Source organism: Peromyscus maniculatus, chromosome 21 (genome assembly GCF_049852395.1).
Source record: "Peromyscus maniculatus bairdii isolate BWxNUB_F1_BW_parent chromosome 21, HU_Pman_BW_mat_3.1, whole genome shotgun sequence".
Classification (NCBI taxonomy): Eukaryota; Metazoa; Chordata; class Mammalia; order Rodentia; family Cricetidae; genus Peromyscus; species Peromyscus maniculatus.
The window spans coordinates 32,703,809-32,722,459 of record NC_134872.1 but is presented as its reverse complement, the minus strand read 5'-3'; the positions used below and the strand labels follow the sequence as shown (position 1 = coordinate 32,722,459).

Sequence of the window (18,651 nt, the reverse complement as noted above, 5' to 3'; positions counted from 1 at the left end):
CAGTGGATGTCTTTCTCAATTGTTTTGACCCAGTCTGTTGAAACAGAGTCTCTCACTGAACCCAGAACTTGTCTGTTCAGCCAGACTCCCCGTCTCCATCCCCCAAGCTCTAGAGCTCCATGTATACCACCATGTTGGACCCCCCCCCCCCAGTGTGGGTTCTGGGGATCCAAACACGTTGCTCATGCTTACGTGGCAAGCACCTAACCCACAGCCACAAACTTGTCCCTCAGTTTCACTTTGGCGTGCATTCACTCAGAGTGGCTTTCACCGTGTTTTGTTGTATTTCTCCTTAGAGTCTTTCACTTTGGGGGGTGTTTCTCAATTCCCTGCCACTTAATAAAGCCTGGAAGTCATGGCAGGAGCGACAGGGTAGGAAGGTAGCATTTTCAACGTGCCGTGGCATCGGCTGCACACGTTAGTTTTAGTGTGTGGTAACCACAGTGGAAACCCATGCATGCCTTCCGACATGCATTCTGCTTCACTTTGTAAAGTTCTGGTCACATGGCAAGCATCAGGCATGGAACAGAATCCACTGCAGGGGCTTCAGCAAAAGGGACCGCCCTGGGGAAGTGCCTCAGAGCTTCATGGCAATGCTTCTCAGACACACAGCAGCATCGTCAACCACAAAACTGGCTAGCAATGCCAAGAAACCGGGTCCTTCCATGACTCTGATGTTGGGACTTGAGAAGTCCTGCCTCATCGGATATAAGCTTGTTTGAAGCCCCCTAAACAGTGTTTATTTTATGGTAAATTATAGTTTATTGTCATTTAAACTGGGCATAGTGGCTCCCAATTGTCCCAGCACTCAGAAGGCTGACCTAGGAAGATCACCAAGAGTTTGAGGCCAGCCTGGGCTACATGGTAGGTTCCAGGTCAGCCTGAGCTACAGAGCATGTCCCTTAGTTCCAAACAGTGAACTAGTGTGGAAGGACAATATTCTTAAAGTCTGTCCAGTAGAATATTGTATTGGGGAAATTTATTGGGGATGGGAGAGATGCAGAAAAGGATAAACACATACCGGTCCTGTCTGAAGATGAACTTTGCTAGTTCCTGAGTTTTAGGCAGGTAGGACATCGATGTTATTCTCTAGTTGAGGATTGGTTTTCCTTATTAAAATAAGAGTCTCTCACACTAATGAAATGCATGCTTGGTGTTGCCCATAGGTTTCCTTTAGGCCTGTGGAGTAAATAGAGGCTTGGAGGCAGGAGAAGATAATCTTATATACACACAAGTGCCACCAGCATTGGTGGAGACACTTCAGTCAGTTGTGACTTAAAAATGGGCTACATGGACAACCAGGGAAAGTGGAGAACAGTGGGGATATTAGTCATTACAGCCCATTTTACTTCGCACACATTGGTTCTTCATTTGGGGATCACTGAACCCCTTCTTTAGACAAAAGATGTTTACCCTACTGATATAGGAAGGAAAAAGTTTCCATTTCCCAACTGAAAAGGGCTGAGCATGTAGGGATTGATAAGAAACCAATAGACTGCCCTCTCTTTGGGACGGAGGGATTATCAGCATATGTGCAGCCTGGAGATGGCAGAGCTCCATGGTCGCCAGACCAACAGCAGTGACGTCATCTGGGGGCTTTACAAAGGGAGGTTCTCAGGTCTGCTCCAGAAACATCAACTCACCCAGTGCAGAACCAGGCCATAAAAACAAAACAAAAAAAGAAGAAGAAAACCCAGAATCTAAAATACTTCTGGTCTTCAATATTTTGAGAGGCAATCAAGACCTGTACCAGGAAGGGATGTCTACTAGTGTAGCTCATTTTCAGATTGCCTGAGGAACGTCTCCTCAATTTGAATTAAGAACACTCCAGACTCCCCGGCACTCCTGCTTAGCGTGAGTTGATTGTGTGTCCTTGACTTCACGGTTTCTGCTCAAGAAGCCCATGAAATTAGAAAACCCCTTCCCCGCCGCATCATTGTACTGATGTACCGTAACAAGCCCAGACAAGTCATGGTGTCAAATTAAGGATCTCAGATTAAAAGCAAATTTCCCTGTTTGGAAAATCCCATTAACTAACAAACACCAGGCATATCGTATGCCTACTCTGCAGTCATCCCCACTTACCCCCTCAGAAAACAAGGCTCTGTGGACGTGGCTGGTTAAGGAATCATCCATGTAGCGCAGTCTGGCTCCTGGCAGTCTGACACAGGGAGAGCACCCCCATCTTAGCTCAGAACAGACATACTTGCAGAATATTAATAGTGAGGAGCCTGGAACTAAAATACAACCCCCCAAAAGAGAACCTGGCACCATCGGGAGAGGGTTGAGCAGCTCCCAACTTGTATATGTCCTTGTACGCAGCTATCTGAGGACTGCTTGGTGCCCGGGCTAGTGAGCAGACAGTGTGTGCCTGTTGGTAGTACCTGGTGTTCACTTTCCAAGTGGGCCACAGAGCATGCTGAGGCTAACTTGTAACTATCTGTAGCTATCTTGGTTATCAGGTCAGTGGTTGGGGTATCACTGGTTACATTCAAATAACCCTGTTGAATACTGGCATCCGAAGGCACTAACCGTGGTGCTGGCAATTTGAATATTCCAAGAGTAAACAAGCTGCAGTTTGCAGCCTTCTTGGGGGTCTGGGAGCATAACCCCTATTGTAGATGGTATGGCTTGGGCTGGTTGGCGTGCTTCTAACTTGTGTCCATCTGTAACTATCTTGGTTATTAGGTCCACGGTTGGGATATCATCTCATTCCGTTCATGGAACCCTGTTTAATATTGACAGCAGAAGATGTCAGGAACAGTGATCCTGGCAGTTTGAATATTCCAAAAGAGAGCAAACTGCAGCTTTCAGCATTGCTGGGGTTCTTAGAGCATAAAAAGGTCTGACTGCTGTAGATGTTGTTCATGGGACTGGTTGGCATGCTCACCGGTGACGTCAGAGTTCCGTGATCCTTTAAAGAGAGTTTCAGGTTCTGTGTCTTGCCCACCCAGGGGCTCATGCATGGCCCTGATACTAAAAACCTCTACCCTGAGGCCCATCTCTTGATGGACCTCCTCCCAGTTATCCAGTCCTGGATATAGCATGGAGATATACCATAAATTCACACTGTAATCAGTTGTCATCCTTTCTTCGAGCAGCAGTGGCTGGTGGGTGAGCCTGCTGCCCACAAAGTTTGAACTGCCCCAGTCTCCTAACCTAGAATGACTAAGGGCAAGCATGGGCTCCTTGTCTGCAGCACTTGCCCACCCCATCAAATAAGCCGTTGGGCTTTGTGAACTTTGCGTAAAGGACCTGCTGGGAAAGAGGGTTAGCTCCTGGCTCCTGAGTGGCAGCAAGTCCCCAGAGATGGGAAAAAGCAGGGGCAGGCTTTGAAGGTCCTCTCGTGGGTGTCCACTTACTGCTTCAGGATGAGTCCTGAGGGACAGCCTGACTCTGCCCTGGCAAGCAGGCTTTAGAGGGACGTTGGAGCTTTTGAGAATATCCTTTAGGGAATAGCTGACCAGGGGACAGAGGACAGTTTGAGAATACCGTAAGTGGAAGTGAAAGGGGTCTTCACCTCCTCCTGAGCCACACTGCCCCTATAGTGCCGCAGAATGTCAGGTTCTCCTTTCTCCACAATAGGTCCCATGCACACTGCCAGCAAAGCCCCTGCCGCCCGCAACTCAGCTTCAGCTCCTCTTCAGGCCTTTCCTGGCTCCACTACAAGGGTGCAAACATACTCACATGTACACTCATACACACACACACACACACACACACACACACACACACGGATGTATGCATGCTTCACATTCCTATTCACAACTTTCACAAATGCTCGTCTTTTTTCATACACACAAAGCACACACCTAAAAAAAAGTGTCTCCTAGCTCATAAGCTCATGAAGATGCTTTTTCTTTATAGAAGGTAGCATAGAAGTGTGTGCAGTCATGGACTGACCTCCGTATTCACCCTCCTTACTGAGTGTCATTTAAAGAGTCATTTCTGCACATAGACAGGGCATGGGCTGCATGGTACATAGTCAACATTTAGAAAAACATGGAATCAGTTGATACATCCATTTAGTATCATTCCTGTTGGCTTTCGGTAAGTGGACGGGATGACCAGTTTTTACTAAAAATACTAGCATATCCCAAAATATACTCAAATAAGTAAGGAACTGAACTCACCGCAGAATTTAGACTTTGCTCATTGAAATCTGTGCTTGAACCACCATGGAGCCATCTCTGGGACATGGCCAACTGTTTAAAACACACCCACGCTGCCCACTGCCTTGACGGTACCCATTGTTTAAAAGAGCTTAAATTCTAATAGAAATCCACAGAAACCCCTCCCGCTTTCCTGCCTGCATAAAAGCCATTTTGAATAATTCCCAGTTTGTCAGAAATCATTTGGGGAAATGGAAATCTCAGGGTTCTTCTGCCTCAAGGTTAACCCAGCTGTCATTCTCTCTATAATGAGTTCCTACTTGTCAGAGACCCGGAATGCATTTATCCCTGGAATCCTTGTGAAGCAGAATTTCATTAGTGTTTGATTGAGAACTGGAAAGCCCTGGGCTGCCGGTCAGTCTGAGGACTGCGACTGTGCTGCTCTGGGTGAACCGCAGCGCTCATTCGGGCAGACCCCGGTCTCCACGGTGCCTACCCTGCTGGTAACTCCCTTTTGCTTCCTCCCCAGCCCAGTGACTTCTCTGTGTCTCTCAAAGCGTCAGGGAGGAACAAGCACTTCAAGGTGCAACTTGTGGACAGCGTCTACTGCATTGGGCAGCGGCGGTTCCATAGCATGGACGAGCTCGTGGAGCACTACAAGAAGGCCCCCATCTTCACCAGCGAACACGGGGAGAAGCTCTACCTCGTCCGGGCCCTGCAGTGAAGGCAGCCATCGGCCTCTCCGTGCCCTGCCCACTGTGGGCCTCGCTGCCACCTCCGCCTCCCAGAGCCCAGCGCTGCCAGCCACCTCCACCCATGCGGCCTGGATCACCTCCGTGGTGGCCCGGTCTGTCCTCCTCTGCAGCCTTGTCGGTTGACCATAGCTACCCAGGCCCTCACAGCCATGCCCATGGCCACCACCTTCTGGCCACTTTCAGGTAGTGAGGATCAAAGGGAGCGAAGCTGCTCACTTTTTTTTTCCTTTATAATTGGAAGCAGTCAGTTTAAATCCTTCACACACACACACACACACACACACACACACACACACACACACACACACACACGCAGTCAGAGATTGGGGCTTATTCGAAGGGCAGAAAGTCTGTATGTCGTGAATATGTGACCCTACTAGCACACTCCGAGAGCTGTGTCCACGGGTGCTTGGTGCCTCCCATCAGCCATGCTGGTCCAGGGCCTGCATTTTAATTTTTTTATTTTTTGTGGCTCCAAGCTCTGCAGGAGTCCAAGAATGTGCAGATAGCAATACTGGAAACCCTGGGGAGGTGGTGGCGAGGGAACTGCCCAGTGCCTTTGAGGCTGTGCTTGCAATAAAAGATGGGTTTTTTGGGGTCTGCAGAAGAGGCGACGCAGAAGGAAGGAAACTCGGGTAACGTAACCCAAGGTGTGCCATCCACATAGTGCTTTTTCCCTCTTGCCCTTTGGCTTGTTTGAATTTCACGATTATGTATTTAATTCTCAAAGTAATATGTATCTGTAGCTGTTTTTTGACACTAATAACAGATGATTAAGGAAAACAGCTGATCTCTAGGGAAGGGGAGCTACCAATACTTTATACATACACACTATATTATATATATATAATATATGTATATTATATATATATTATTTGCTTTACAGGGAAAATTTTTCAGGGTTTACAAGAGTATGTGATTGGTAGTAACAGAATGTTTATGAAGAAATTGCATTTTCTTTTTTTTTTCCTTTACATTTGAACTTCTTTATAGTTTGACTAGAGAGTCTTGAGATGGCACATTCCTACGATTGAAGAAGGGGTCTTGAGATCCCCTAAACTTGCATACCCAGTTTTTTGAATATTGTAATAAAAAAAAAAAAAGTATCATGACAAAGCTGTGTGTGTGTGTGTTTTGGAAGACCTGACTCTCTTCCGGGGAAGTTACAGCTACAGGAGTCACGGAAAAACCATGACAAAAGGAAGATGGCTGGTGGAGTCCAGTGCCTGCCGCCCAGGCATGAGGCCCCAAGTTCAGATCCTCAGCACCCACAGAAAAATCAAGTGTTGGTCACATGTATCTAACCCTAGCACTAAAGACAGCCCCAGGGCTCACTGGTTAGGCATTCTAAACAGTCCATGTGCATTGGGCTCAGTGAGAAACTGTCTCAGACGATGAAGTGTAGATAGTGGATGGCCCCAATGGTGGCCTCTGGCCTCCAAGTGCACATAGTGTGGACGTATGCACATATTCACACGTCACAACACACAAATAAGGGCGTTCTGAGAAGAGCTTAGCACATTGATTGCTTGTGTGTTTTGTTTTCTTATGCTTTTTTTAGTAGTGGTGGGGATGGTGTGTATGAGGCAGGGGGATGTGCATGTGGAAGTCAGACGAGTTGGTTCTCTCCTTCCACCCTTATATGGGATCTAAGGGTCAATCTCAGGTCATCAGGCTTGCACAGAAAGCCCATTGGCCCGCTGAGCCATATTGCCAGTCCCTGCTGTCCACATTGATGTGTTGAAATGCTAAGTCTTAAGTGGCAGAACTCCAGGAGAACCCAACACATCAAGCTGGAGGTTCGCCCTTTGGAAATCAGTGGTTTAAAAGTATGACATTTACTGAACTGTTAAAGCCAGAGTCCTTCTAGAAACCTGGCTGTCTCGATCAGTGTTTACTGCTCAGTTACCTACTTTGCCAAATGCAGGAGTGTGTCCTCTGTGCTGGCCTGGAATCATCCATTAACTCATCAAAACCCTGTGAGGTGACCCCACGGACATGCCCATTTTAAAGGTGAAGACAGGAGGTTTAAAATGGGTTCACAAGGCACATGGCTGCTCTATGGATAAGCAGGAACACTGACACCGGACTGCCCTAACAGCCCAGTCTTTTTATTGTATTATAGTCACCTGAAGGTATGTGACTGATGACTGAGGTTGGGTCCTCTGGTTATAGTGAACAGGCCTTCATCCAGGTGAGTGACATGGGTCATTACCATAGACATCTGTTCCCACCTGTGGAGATGGCAGAAGTTGCCATGGACCGTCACGTCTCACCTGCTGGGTGTTACATTGGGCCTGCTGCTGGTATGCCTCTCGTGAGTGGCTGCGCAGCAGTTCAGGGAGAAACAGGCTGCTGAAGAGCAGAAGATACACTCTGGGACCTCTGGGATCTCTCAAGGCTCATTGTCACTGTTGACAGCCATCTTGGATCTTGTCACGCATTTCCTTGTGAGAGCCATTTGGCTGCCTGAGGTAGCGTTAGCTGGGGTAGCCCAGGAGAAAGGGTTTCACATGCAGTGCAGCCCCACTGTGTGTCACAGGGGTCTACTCCCCATATTTTTCTAACTTGGTGGTCCCCTGTTCTTCACCAGTGGCTTTCCTGGGAAGACCCGCTGAAGAGCTGTAGTGTGCCCTTCGCCTGGTGGTCTTGGAGCTAGTGTAAACTACAGCCTTTGACTCTTCAAAAATTGGGAGAAGTATTGCTCCAGCAAACTCCAGGAGCCCCTCCTTTAAAAGTCCAGGGCCCAGCAGTACCATATTTAGCAACTGTCTCACCAGAGTCTGATAAACTATGTCCTGAGAAATTATTCTCTTTGGGGCATTTCAGCTTTCAGGTTAGGGGAAGAGCAGTCTCCACCTAAAGATGGAGCAGATGTTCAGTACTGGAACCAGTGACTGAAAATGAAGACTCCCTTCCCAGATGGTGTTCCCTTTCTCTGAGGATCCTGGCATTGCCCTTTCAAGAGCAGTTCTTAGACAGCGAGGCTTCCAGCTCAGATACCAGGTTTGTGTCACCCAGATTCCTAAGGCAGGAAACATCTGTGAGTTTTAGTTGGGGTGGGTGCTGGAGGTTGCCCTCCCGGTTTTGGACATGTCAAGCATCCAGTGCCAGTGAGCTAGACCCCCACCACTACCTTTTTGGTTTCGGGGGGGGGGGGGGGCTCACAATCCCAGGCCTTGTGTACATGTACAATGCATGCTTGACTCCAGAGCTTCACATTTCTCTGAAGTCTTTTTTGGTTTTTTTGAGACATGGTCTATGCTATGTGCCCCAGACTAGCCTTGTGATTCTCCTGCCTCAGCCCCTGAGTGCTGCCTCTAAGTGACTCAGCTCACAGCTTTCCCTCTGCATTTTGGACAGGCTTCTAGGAGATGCCATTGTAAGTGGGTCAACCCTACATCTGAGTTCTGTTGTAGCCTGCTTGAAACTTTGAGGAGCTCACCTGTTCACACACACACATACGTGAATTACTCTTGGCAATCCATCCTTCAGCACATCTTTCAAGCCATAACACAGCTCCCAGACAGGAGCCTAGCCATGCAAAATTTCCTAGTTACTTTTGTGTCACCTTGGCATAAGCTACAGTCATTTGGGAAGCGAGAACCTCAGTTGAGAACATGCCTCCACCAGATTGACCTGTGGGGCATTTTCTTTTTATTTATTTTTTTCTTATTTAGTTTTATGTGCATTGGTGTTTTGCCTACATGTATGTCTGTGTGAGGGTGCTGGGTACCCTGAAATTGGAGTTACAGACAGTTGTCAGCTGCCATGTAGGTGCTGGGAATTGAACCCGGGTCCTCTGGAAGAGCAGTCAGTGCTTTTAACCATTGAGCCATCTCTCCAGCCCCATGGGCCATTTTTTTGACTGATGTGGGAGGGCTCAGCTCACTATGGCATTCCCAACCATGGGTTAGTGATCCTGGGGACTCTAAGAAAGACTGAGCAAGCCAGTAAGCAGCATTCCTCCATAGCCTCTGTTTCAGTTCCTGACACCAGGTTCCTGTCTTCTGTACCTACCCTGAGTTCCCTTCATAATGTACAACTGCAAGATAAAATAAGCCCTTTCCTTCCTGGAAAGACGACCTCTTCTCCCAGAGGTAGGCATTAGATGATCAAAATTTGCACCCCAAAGCAGGAACCAGAGCACCAGGACTTGTCCTCAGACTGCTCCTTGAGGATATCAGACCTTCTAAGCTTGGATGATGACCTGAGGAAGGCCCCAGTCTGAAGAGTGGGTAGATTTGTCTTAAACACATGTCCTTCTCTGGTGATAAAGGAATTGCTCACTTCAGAATTCACCAAGGCCTAAGATCACATTCTACCCTTACCCATGGTTTAATTTCCAGCAAGTTCCAAAACTGTCTCAGTGGCCCTGCATGCTTTCTATAATATGTGCAGGGCTTGAAACCTTTGCTCAGCTTATTGAATAGGTTTAATAAAAAAGGAAAAAAATACATCCGTGTACTAAATTATTACCTGCTTGAAATTATAATGGATGACCTGAGAGTTCAGACCAAATTTGCTGGTGATACTATCGAGTATGACCGATCTCACCCTGAAAGTCCCATCTAGTCATTCATAGGTATCAATAGGATTTATTTCTACAAGTGCTTTGGTGTTCCCATTAAAAAAAAAAAAAAGCTGATGAGTAGTAATGAGGTCATGACTCTGAAGTAATGAAACCAACTAAATTATTTGTCCAACCAGACACTCCATGTCCACATGCCAGCTGTCTAAATCACACTAATCCTATGGCAGTGTTTGTTCTGGGTGTTGTAGTCGGTACTTGGACGTTATTGGAGCTTGTCACTGCACAGGACCCACCTGTCCTCTGTGTGCCTGAAGTTATCAATGCTACAAGATCTCCAGGCTGGCTTCTCATGTCAACCCCAGATGGAGATGGTGGCTGGCACTGGTTACAAAGTGACCTAGAAGCCACGTGAAGAAATGAGAGGTGGTTCTACTTCACACTTCTTGAATATCAGTCATTCTACAGGATATTCTGCAAATTATCCAAGTGAAAAATACCTAGAAACGCTGGTTTCATGTGTTTGGAAATGCCACAGAACCAGATAGATTGAATAAGTACAGGTGCTCTTGTACTAATTGTGGGTAATCCTCAGCAGACGTCTGCTGTAGACACTTGTTTTCCAGGTGGAGTTAGAAAATGACTTTCCCTTTAGTCAGAATTTTCTCCCAAACACTAGTTAACATAATTATCAGTTTGAGGCTGGGATAACATCTATTAATAGCAGGCTCCATCTCTACAGGTTTCATCAGTATTTACTACAGTGATTCTTACTTGCTCTCTGTCAACACCATATAGATGGAACAAAGTTCCACAAAGATAGAGCTGGCTTTGTTGTTGTTTACTGATGTAACCTAAACAGAAAAATGTTCCGTGTGATTTGTATTTGTTAATATCAGTGAGAATGAATTGACGTGAGAGAAAAGAACATGTACTTAAGAGTCCTCATGTCTGAATAGGTCTTTGTGTTGCCCTTGCAAAAGAATGTCAGCAGGGCTTAAGCAGCATAGGGTTTGTTGATTGTTTTTTTTACAAATTCTAGACAATGTTCCGTATTGGTTACTTTCCTCATTGTTGTGACAAAATCCCAGACATAACAGGACCAGAAAGATGGTCCAGTGGATAAAGTACTTCCTTTGCATCCATGAGGACCTGTGTTCATCTCCAGCACCCATGTCAAAAGCCAACTGCCTGTAACCTCTGTGCTGGAGGAAGTGGATGCAGAGACAGGTGGAACCTGATGACTTGCTGGCCAGGCAGCCTAGTCCAGTGGTGAGCTCCAGGGCTTATGAGAGAGCCTGTTGTAACATGAATCTTAAAAGGTCTTATTAATAAAAAAAAAAAAAAAATTCAGAACCAGATATTGGGATGAAAGCTGAAAGATCAGAGGAATAGAACAAGCCAGCCCCAAGTTCTTATCCCGAGGAAATCCTCAGCCCAAGAGAGCTACTTCCTGTATATTCATACTTTATATACCTTTCTGTGCCCTGCCTTCTTACTTCCTCTCTCTGCCCAGCTACATCACTTCCTGTCTGTCTGTACAGACCTCCAGACCTCTGTGGTTAACTAGTGCTGGCTCTATTCTCAGTGTGGCCTTGAACTCACAGAGATCCGGATGGATCTCTGCCTCCTGAATGCTAGGATTAAAGGCCTGTTCTACCACTGCCTGACCTCTATGTTTAGTATAGTGACTGGTTCTGTCCTCTGATCCCCTGGCAAGCTTTATTTGTTAGAGCACAAATAAAGTATCACCACAGCCTGTCTCAGAAAATAAGGCAGCAATAGAGGTGGGCATCCAGTGTCGACCTCTGACCTCCATGTGCACATGCATGGATGTATGCTTGTACATGCGCACACACAACACACATGCACGCATGCACACATGTGCAAATCCACATAAGGAAAGAAGAGTTCACTTTGACCCATAGTTTGAGAGCATACTGTCCATCATGGTGAGGAAGTCGTGGTGGCAAGAACCTGGAGCTACTGGTCACGTTATACCCAGAGTCAGGAATCAGCACTCCGGGCTGGTGCTCACTCACTTTCTCTTTTTATTTAGGAACCCAGCTCTGGAGATGGTGCCACCCACATTCAGATTAGGTCTTCTCCATCAGTTAAGTTGCTCTAGAAACACTGTCAAAGACACAGTGAAAGCAGAGTGTAGCTAGAGTTTTCCTGCCTTGCCCACAGGACAAATCTCTGTCACCTGCCAGTCCCACAGCCGCTCAGACCCAACCAAGTAAACACAGAGACTTATATTGCTTACAAACTGTATGGCCATGGCAGGCTTCTTGCTAACTGTTCTTATAGCTTAAATTAATCCATTTCTATAAATCTAGACCTTGCCACATGGCTTGTGGCTTACCGGTGTCTTCACATGCTGCTTGTCATGGCGGCAGCTGGCAGTGACTCTCTCATTCAGCCTTCCACTTCCCAGAATTCTCCTCTCCTTGTCCCGCCTACTTTCTGCCTGACCACTGGCCAATCAGTGTTTTATTTATTGACCAATGAGAACAATTTGACATACAGACCATCCCACAGCAGGAGAGTCTTCATGGTAATTCTAAATCCAATCCAGTAGACGTTCTTGGCTAAATAGTACAACTTAACAACCTGGTACCCAGCCCAGACATATCATTTTAAATCATAACATCCCATCTCAAACCCCTAAAGCCCCATTTTCATTTTGTTGTACAGAATGCATAACATGCATACCTCTAGACATGCCTATAGTCTTTAACATTCCCAACACTGTTCAAAGATTTAAAAAAAAAAAAATCTATTCTGATATTTGAGGTAATCTCTTCACTGTAAGCCCCTATAAATCAGAAACCAAATTACATACTTCATATAAAATTGTGCAGGCTATATCCTTGTTCCAAAATGGGAGAAGAGCAAGGAAAGAGAAAGTCAGACCAAAATCAGCAGGGGAAGCTCCAAACTCTACAGTTCCGTTATCATGCATCTAAATGTGTGACGGAATTATCTGAGCTCTGACAGGTTTAGGCCGCCCTTACCCCTCCAGCTCATCCATGTGGCATGTGACCTCTCTCTTGGGCCAGCTCTGCTCTATACCCTTAACTTTCCACTGTGGACATCCATGGCTCCAGTATCTCCAACCTCCTGGGATGTCCAAGGCAACTTGGGCTTCACCTTTCTGCCTTTACACATTGGCCTTTCAGGGTCTCCTTAAGAAGATCCAGTGGTGCTGTGCATTCCCTGGACTCAGTAGCTTCCTTGCTGCAAGCCTCCATGAGCTCCTTCCTCTTGAATGTGAAGAACCAAAAGCAAGTAGATGACTGTGCCAAATTCCGCCACTCAAGATGCAGTCCAGCGCCCTCTTTTACAGCCACAGTGGCCTCTGCATCTTGGTGGCTGCTCCTGGGAAAACACTTCCGGGGGCAGTTCTCCAGGAGGGCACCCTTCCACCCTTCCACGGCAGTCTCAATTCAGTCCTCCATCCTTCAGATGAATTTGCAGTTTTGGAAGTCGGAGCCTTAATGGGTGGAGTCTTAGCCCCAGAGACTTTTCCTATTGTCCCAGGACAGAATGGTGCTAGCAACGGTCACAGCTGCCTCTTGGGCACACGCCTTGTCACCGGAGTTAAACTGGCTCACGCCCCTCTCCTCAACAAGCTTCACATTTTGTCTCTGTTTCTGCTCCACTTTTTCTTTATTACCACAGACTTGGATACAGCATTGAGTAGGGACCATGGCACAGCAGTGCTGTTGTGAAATTCCCTCTGCTAAACTAATTATCCACTGCTGTAAAGTTCAGCTCACTCATGCTCTCAGGGCACAGGAAGCCAGATTTGATTTTATTTTGGCAGGATATAACCCAAATGGCCTCTAGCCTCGTTCCCGGTTGAGTCTTTGTTTCCCTCATGAACCTTGCTTCTACTGTCTTTTCTCTTAGCCTTCTAGTCTTCCAAACTCCCACTAGAATGGCCCATTAAACTCTGCTTCTTACAGTAACCTTTGAGGCCTTGGCTAATTTACTGTTCCACATTTAATTTAATTAATTTATTGTTCCACATTCCTCCCATGTCCACCTTCAAAGGCCTAAGAATCACATGGTCAGGTTTCACTTACCATGTCTCTAGAGTATCACACAAAATGTGGGACACATACAGGACAGAGCCAATGTGACTCTTTTTTTTTTTTTTAAGAAAATTATTTTGGAACTATTTCTATATTACAGATGAAAAACATTTACATCAAATATAACAAAATTGAAAGGTATCCTTGAACATGTGGTACTGGTAACATTGTGGATTCAACTTTCCATTTTTTTCTGCTATACTGAAAACACCAATAGAAAGCACTTTCAAAAGAAAGTGTACCTATAGCAGACTTACTCTTGCCATAACCCATAAACTCAGAAATAGAACCCTCAATTCATGAGGGCAGATTCCCCCATGATCCAAACACTCTTATGCTATTTCTTAATAGTGCTCTATGGGTATTAAATTTCAACATGAATTTTAGTGGAGGGGTTCAAATGCATAGAATTCATCTTTCATGGCTAAATAATATTTCCCACCCTTCAGTTTCTGACCATAAAAGCTCCATGGATTTGAAAACAATTACCTTCTCAGGAAGCAACCTGCCTATTCTTGAATATTCTTGAATGTTGTCCTAAATGTTTTTGGTCCCCACCTAATGGATGTCCAAGCATTCAGAGCCAGAGTCCTCTCCTTCCTCTTCAGGTCACTATGACCTCATTCTCTCTCAGACAGAAACTTCTCAGTAGCAGCAGTCTCCAGTGAAGGATTTTATTGGGTGCAGCCTGTTGCTAGGAGTCATCTGGAGGAGCTGGCATGAGCAGGATGTGTCTTTGTCAACCTGAGCTCTTGTGAGGGCACTTCCTCGGGTCCATAGTCTTGACTATCACAAAAATTACACAAGTAAATACCTCCCAGTGCCCAAGCCTGACCCCTATCCGCAGGAGAATATGGTGGCCAGGCTAGAATGCTGAGCAGTAACACACAGTGACCTCCAGAGGGGGAGGCCTCGCTCCTGACAAAGTGGATCATGACTATGATCAGGTACCCAATTTCTGGATTCCTCTCCTGACTCCCAGTACTTGACATCGCCTTGCTCACATTGTCATGTTTGACCACCATCTGACCTTGTTAGGCTCTCTCTCCAGTTTCTGAACTTCCTTGGTGGAGGCCTCCTAATCTCCTAGCAGAACTCACGAGTTCCCTTCTTAGGTAACTCCAGGGTGTTCTGTAGAATTCTCCAGAATGCATCCCATCCGTGTGATGCTCCAGGCAGAAGCAGGTTGCTCCCCATACAGTTTGTTCTTTCCTTTTTGCTCCCACTGGATGCTTTGCTCTTTAGGCTCATCGAGTGGGACTCAAAAGTCACTCTTCTTCCCAAGTTCAAGGGGACATCACATCTATGCCATCCTGTGATCTTCCTAAAATTTAAATCACTCTGCTTGAGGCAAGAGAAGGCACTCCTCCCAGGAATGTCATAGGTCAAGAACACTTCCCCATTGTTCCTCACCTAAACCTCTCCCTCTGACACTGACTTCTGGACCTCATAGGCCATGCTGACAGACCTTACTCCATAGTCTCTGTGTTCTTTGATCTGGGGTATGGTAGCCATTATACTGCCTCAGAGCATGACACTCACTACATTCTTCTCAGCCTTGGTAATGCCTACCCCTACCAAAAGTCAGAAAAAGCCCAAGCAGTGTGTCCTGCCACACCTAGGATTGCCCAAAGGTTAGACTCTCAAGTGAGTCTATTACCAGTGAAGGCAAATCTTGATGTCTCCATGTGAGCTCAGACTTACCTGTGAATGGACAACAGGAGAGGAGTAGAAATGAATTTGTGTGAAAGAGTTCCTGACCCTCACGAATGAATCTGCATACAGGTGGAAGGAACAAAATAAGAAAAAAGGAGCATCTTCTTTTTCTGAGAGCTCCTTCCTATGGTGGTATTTTATTTGTACTGAAATGTGATTTTAATTGTATGTTAATAAATAAAGTTGCCTGGGGGTCAGAGCTATTAGAGCCATAGAAAGAGCGTGGCGGTGGTGGCACACACCTTTAATCCCAGCACTTGGTAGGCAGAGCTAGGTAAGTCTCTGTGTGTTCAGGGATATAGCCAGCATTGGAGACACACGCCTTTAAAACCTGGAGGGCTGTACTTACAGACAGTGACGAGGCAGTCACTTGTTTGGGTTTACAACCAATGAGAAGGCAGAACAGAAAGACTATATCAAGACAAACACACAGGAAGTAGGTCTCTTTCAGAGAGGTAGGACCACCGCAGGAGGAAGGGTAAGGTTTTAGCTCTGAGCTCTGACCTCTTGGCTTTCTCTTTTACATTGGTTCTGTGTTTCTTATTTAATAAGACGGTTGGTTACATCTACACCTTCCCTTTATACCTTGGATTTCCATCCCAGCATCCTGGAAGACACACCGAAGAAAATGGTATCCCAGGAAATGTCCCAGGATCAAAGTAGAAGGTATGGACTAGGTAGGCCTCAATGGAAGATTGTGGTAAGTCCGTCTGGGGATCTAAGAATGAAGTCTGCGGAATAGCAAGTGAGACTCACCCTGTGTCAATGGAAGTCACTGGGTGAAGCTGAGTGGGTCCAGATCCCCACTGTTAATAAGTGGGGTGAAGCTGGAAACATCAGTTATCCTTGCTATCACCCCCATGAGGAGCCCTCAGGTTGGATCATAGAGCTTCTATGTCTAGTGTCTTAACACAGCAGAGATTCAAAACCTTCCACTTTCTATCTCAAAGTGTGTGAAGACCCGAAGCCCTATCTTGCAAGATGGTACCCTTGGAGAGACCTTGCTTTAGTACCTCAGGCAAAAGACTAGGCTCTGCTCCCCTCAGGCCTCCATCTCTATTTGGGCATTGTTTGAAAGTTTGCTTTCTCAGAAAGAAGCTGATGCCACCTCAAGCGTGGGGGTCAAAACACGCTGCAGAGTAGTGTACCTATAGTGTGCGTCCATTGGGTAATGACTGATCAGAAATGCCAACACCTGAAAAATAGATTTAAATATTCCCCCAGGGCAGTGTGAGCTTTGGTCCTAGAAGTCCCTTGGCTATCCTAACCCACTCCTAATTGTTTTATTTTAAACAATCAAGGTCCCTATGTGTGGCGCCTATAGACAGAAGAGTGAATGCATGCAAGTGTTCCATTGAGTTAAACCATTACACCATCGGTAGACCTTTCAAGTCACTCTTAGACTTCAGGCTCTGGGATTTTTGCCTGAACACCCACTGAAAATTTACAGCAACTTCCTACCTATTTGAAACATTTTCTTTTCAGTTTCCAACACCCACCACACATCGGTCCAGGCGAGGGTCAGGATCCATTTCTACTTACTCAGCATTGTTCTTCCTCACAGCCACAGGCACACTGGCCACGACCCTAGGGATTCCTTCCTGTGAACGGACTTGCACAAAGGCTGCTCTCATAGTTGTTTCTCTCTGTCCCTAGAAGTCCCTTTGGCTGGAACCTAAGCCACAGCTAAATAGGGGGACACAAAAGGGCTACTGTGTGAGCTGTAAGGCAGTAGGAGGCGGTGGGGCCCAAGGCTGACTCACCAAGTGCATCTGCCTGGTCTTCTTGGACCCTGATTGGGCGGAGCTTCCCGAGTGCCATGGGTAGGGCTTCCTTGTTGCCAACAGGGGTGGGGGTGTCACTCTACTGCCCTGCCTCCTATTGCCGAGCCACCTCTCCCTACTGTCCTAGCTTGTACTTCTAGCTGCCTTGCCATCTTCTGACCTATTCAGGAAGGCCACGCCCTAGGCACTGGAGCCTAATCCACAGCCGTTCTTGAGCACTGCAGTGTGATCAGAATGGGGTTGGTCCATGCCCGCCGTGACGTGGAGTTTAAGTTTGGAAATAGTAGAGATACTGGCTACTGGCCATGCCCAATCATTAGTGTATCAGGAAAAGGTCCTCTCTTCCCCCTTATAACATTTCAGAATGCAAATTTTTCGCCAGATTGCGGCCCATTGTCTGGGCAGTGGTTAGGGGGCGAGGCCAATGGAGCAAGCTGAGGTCTAAGTGAAACCCAAGAGTGGGGGTCACAGAATCCTAATTCTTTCGATCGCTGTGATAAAACGCTGGCCAAAAACAATCAGGGAGGAAAGGCTTTATTTCCGCTCAGAGCCCTCGTCTAGGAAAGGTAGGATGGGAGCAGAAGGCAGGAACTGAAGCACGGAGGGGCGCCGCTTATTGGCTTGCTCCCTCCAGCTCCTCAGCCAGGTGTAACTCAGAACCACCTGTCCAGGGATGATCATCCTGGAAGATGAGGCAGGCTGAGGACATTCTCAAGCCTGGGAAGTATAGGAGCGAGCCGCAGTCTAGGGCAGTTTGCTGTGACCGGAACGGATCCACACTGTCGTCACAGGGCCCGTGTGGACACAGGCCACTTGAAAATGTGGCACATCTAAATGGAGACATGCTGAAGTATAAAATACATGCCCACTATAGAAAGAATAAAAACTCTCTCATAAGATTTTTATACACGATTTTACATGTTGAAAGCACAATCAACTGGATATGTTGGGCTTAATAAAATATTAGTAAATTCATTTTAATCTTTTCCATTTCACTTTCAAACATTTGTCCACTAGACAAATTTTTCAATGGCATAATGTACTCACATTGTACTTCTGTGTGACAGTGTTGCCCTGGGCTGTTTGCTTGCCTAAATACCCCAGTGCCCCCAACTTGGTCCCCAAGTTCTACACAATACTACACTCACAATACAGTGGACTCAAACAATAAAATGCTGTCAGGCTGGAGGGGTGAGAGAATCAGAAGAGAGTTCTTGGGAAGCAAGAACAAGGTGACCTTACTCATAGACTTCGTAGATTGGACAACCATGTTGAGAAAATCTTCCAAAATGGGGAGAAGAGGAAACTACATGATTGGATATAGAAGAACAAAAAACCCAAATTACCAGAATTCTCATATTCAAGAAAAGGGGAGAAAAAGATAACTGTCTAAACTACTGGCCCCCACAGGTCCAGAAGTTAGATCCTATATCTACCATCATAGGAAGTCAATAGGTAATGTGTAAAACTGCAAAATGGAGGAAGGTCTGTGTCCTGCTGCTGTTCAGATATTTGACCTTGAAGCATTGAGAGTGGAAACTGTCAGGGAGGCACTGCAGGTTCTTGGGGAGGAGTAGTGTGACGAGGCCGTAATGCAGACAGTTGGTCCTATCCATATCACAGGCTAGGTAATCCAGAGCTAAAGGCACAACA

The 18,651-nt window shown here is 46.4% G+C and overlaps 1 protein-coding gene across 3 annotated transcripts in view; it reads left to right on the top strand.

The window, feature by feature from the left end:
* Positions 1-5,983, top strand: part of Nck2 (NCK adaptor protein 2) — a 132,515-nt gene extending 126,532 nt beyond the window's left edge. For all 3 annotated transcript variants that reach the window (XM_076557331.1, XM_076557332.1, XM_076557330.1), the window contains one exon: positions 4,642-5,983. In XM_076557331.1, coding sequence (XP_076413446.1) covers positions 4,642-4,836 — 195 coding nt within the window. In that variant the 3' untranslated portion in view covers positions 4,837-5,983. The remainder of the gene's footprint in view (positions 1-4,641) is intronic.
* The last annotated feature ends 12,668 nt before the right edge of the window (positions 5,984-18,651 follow it).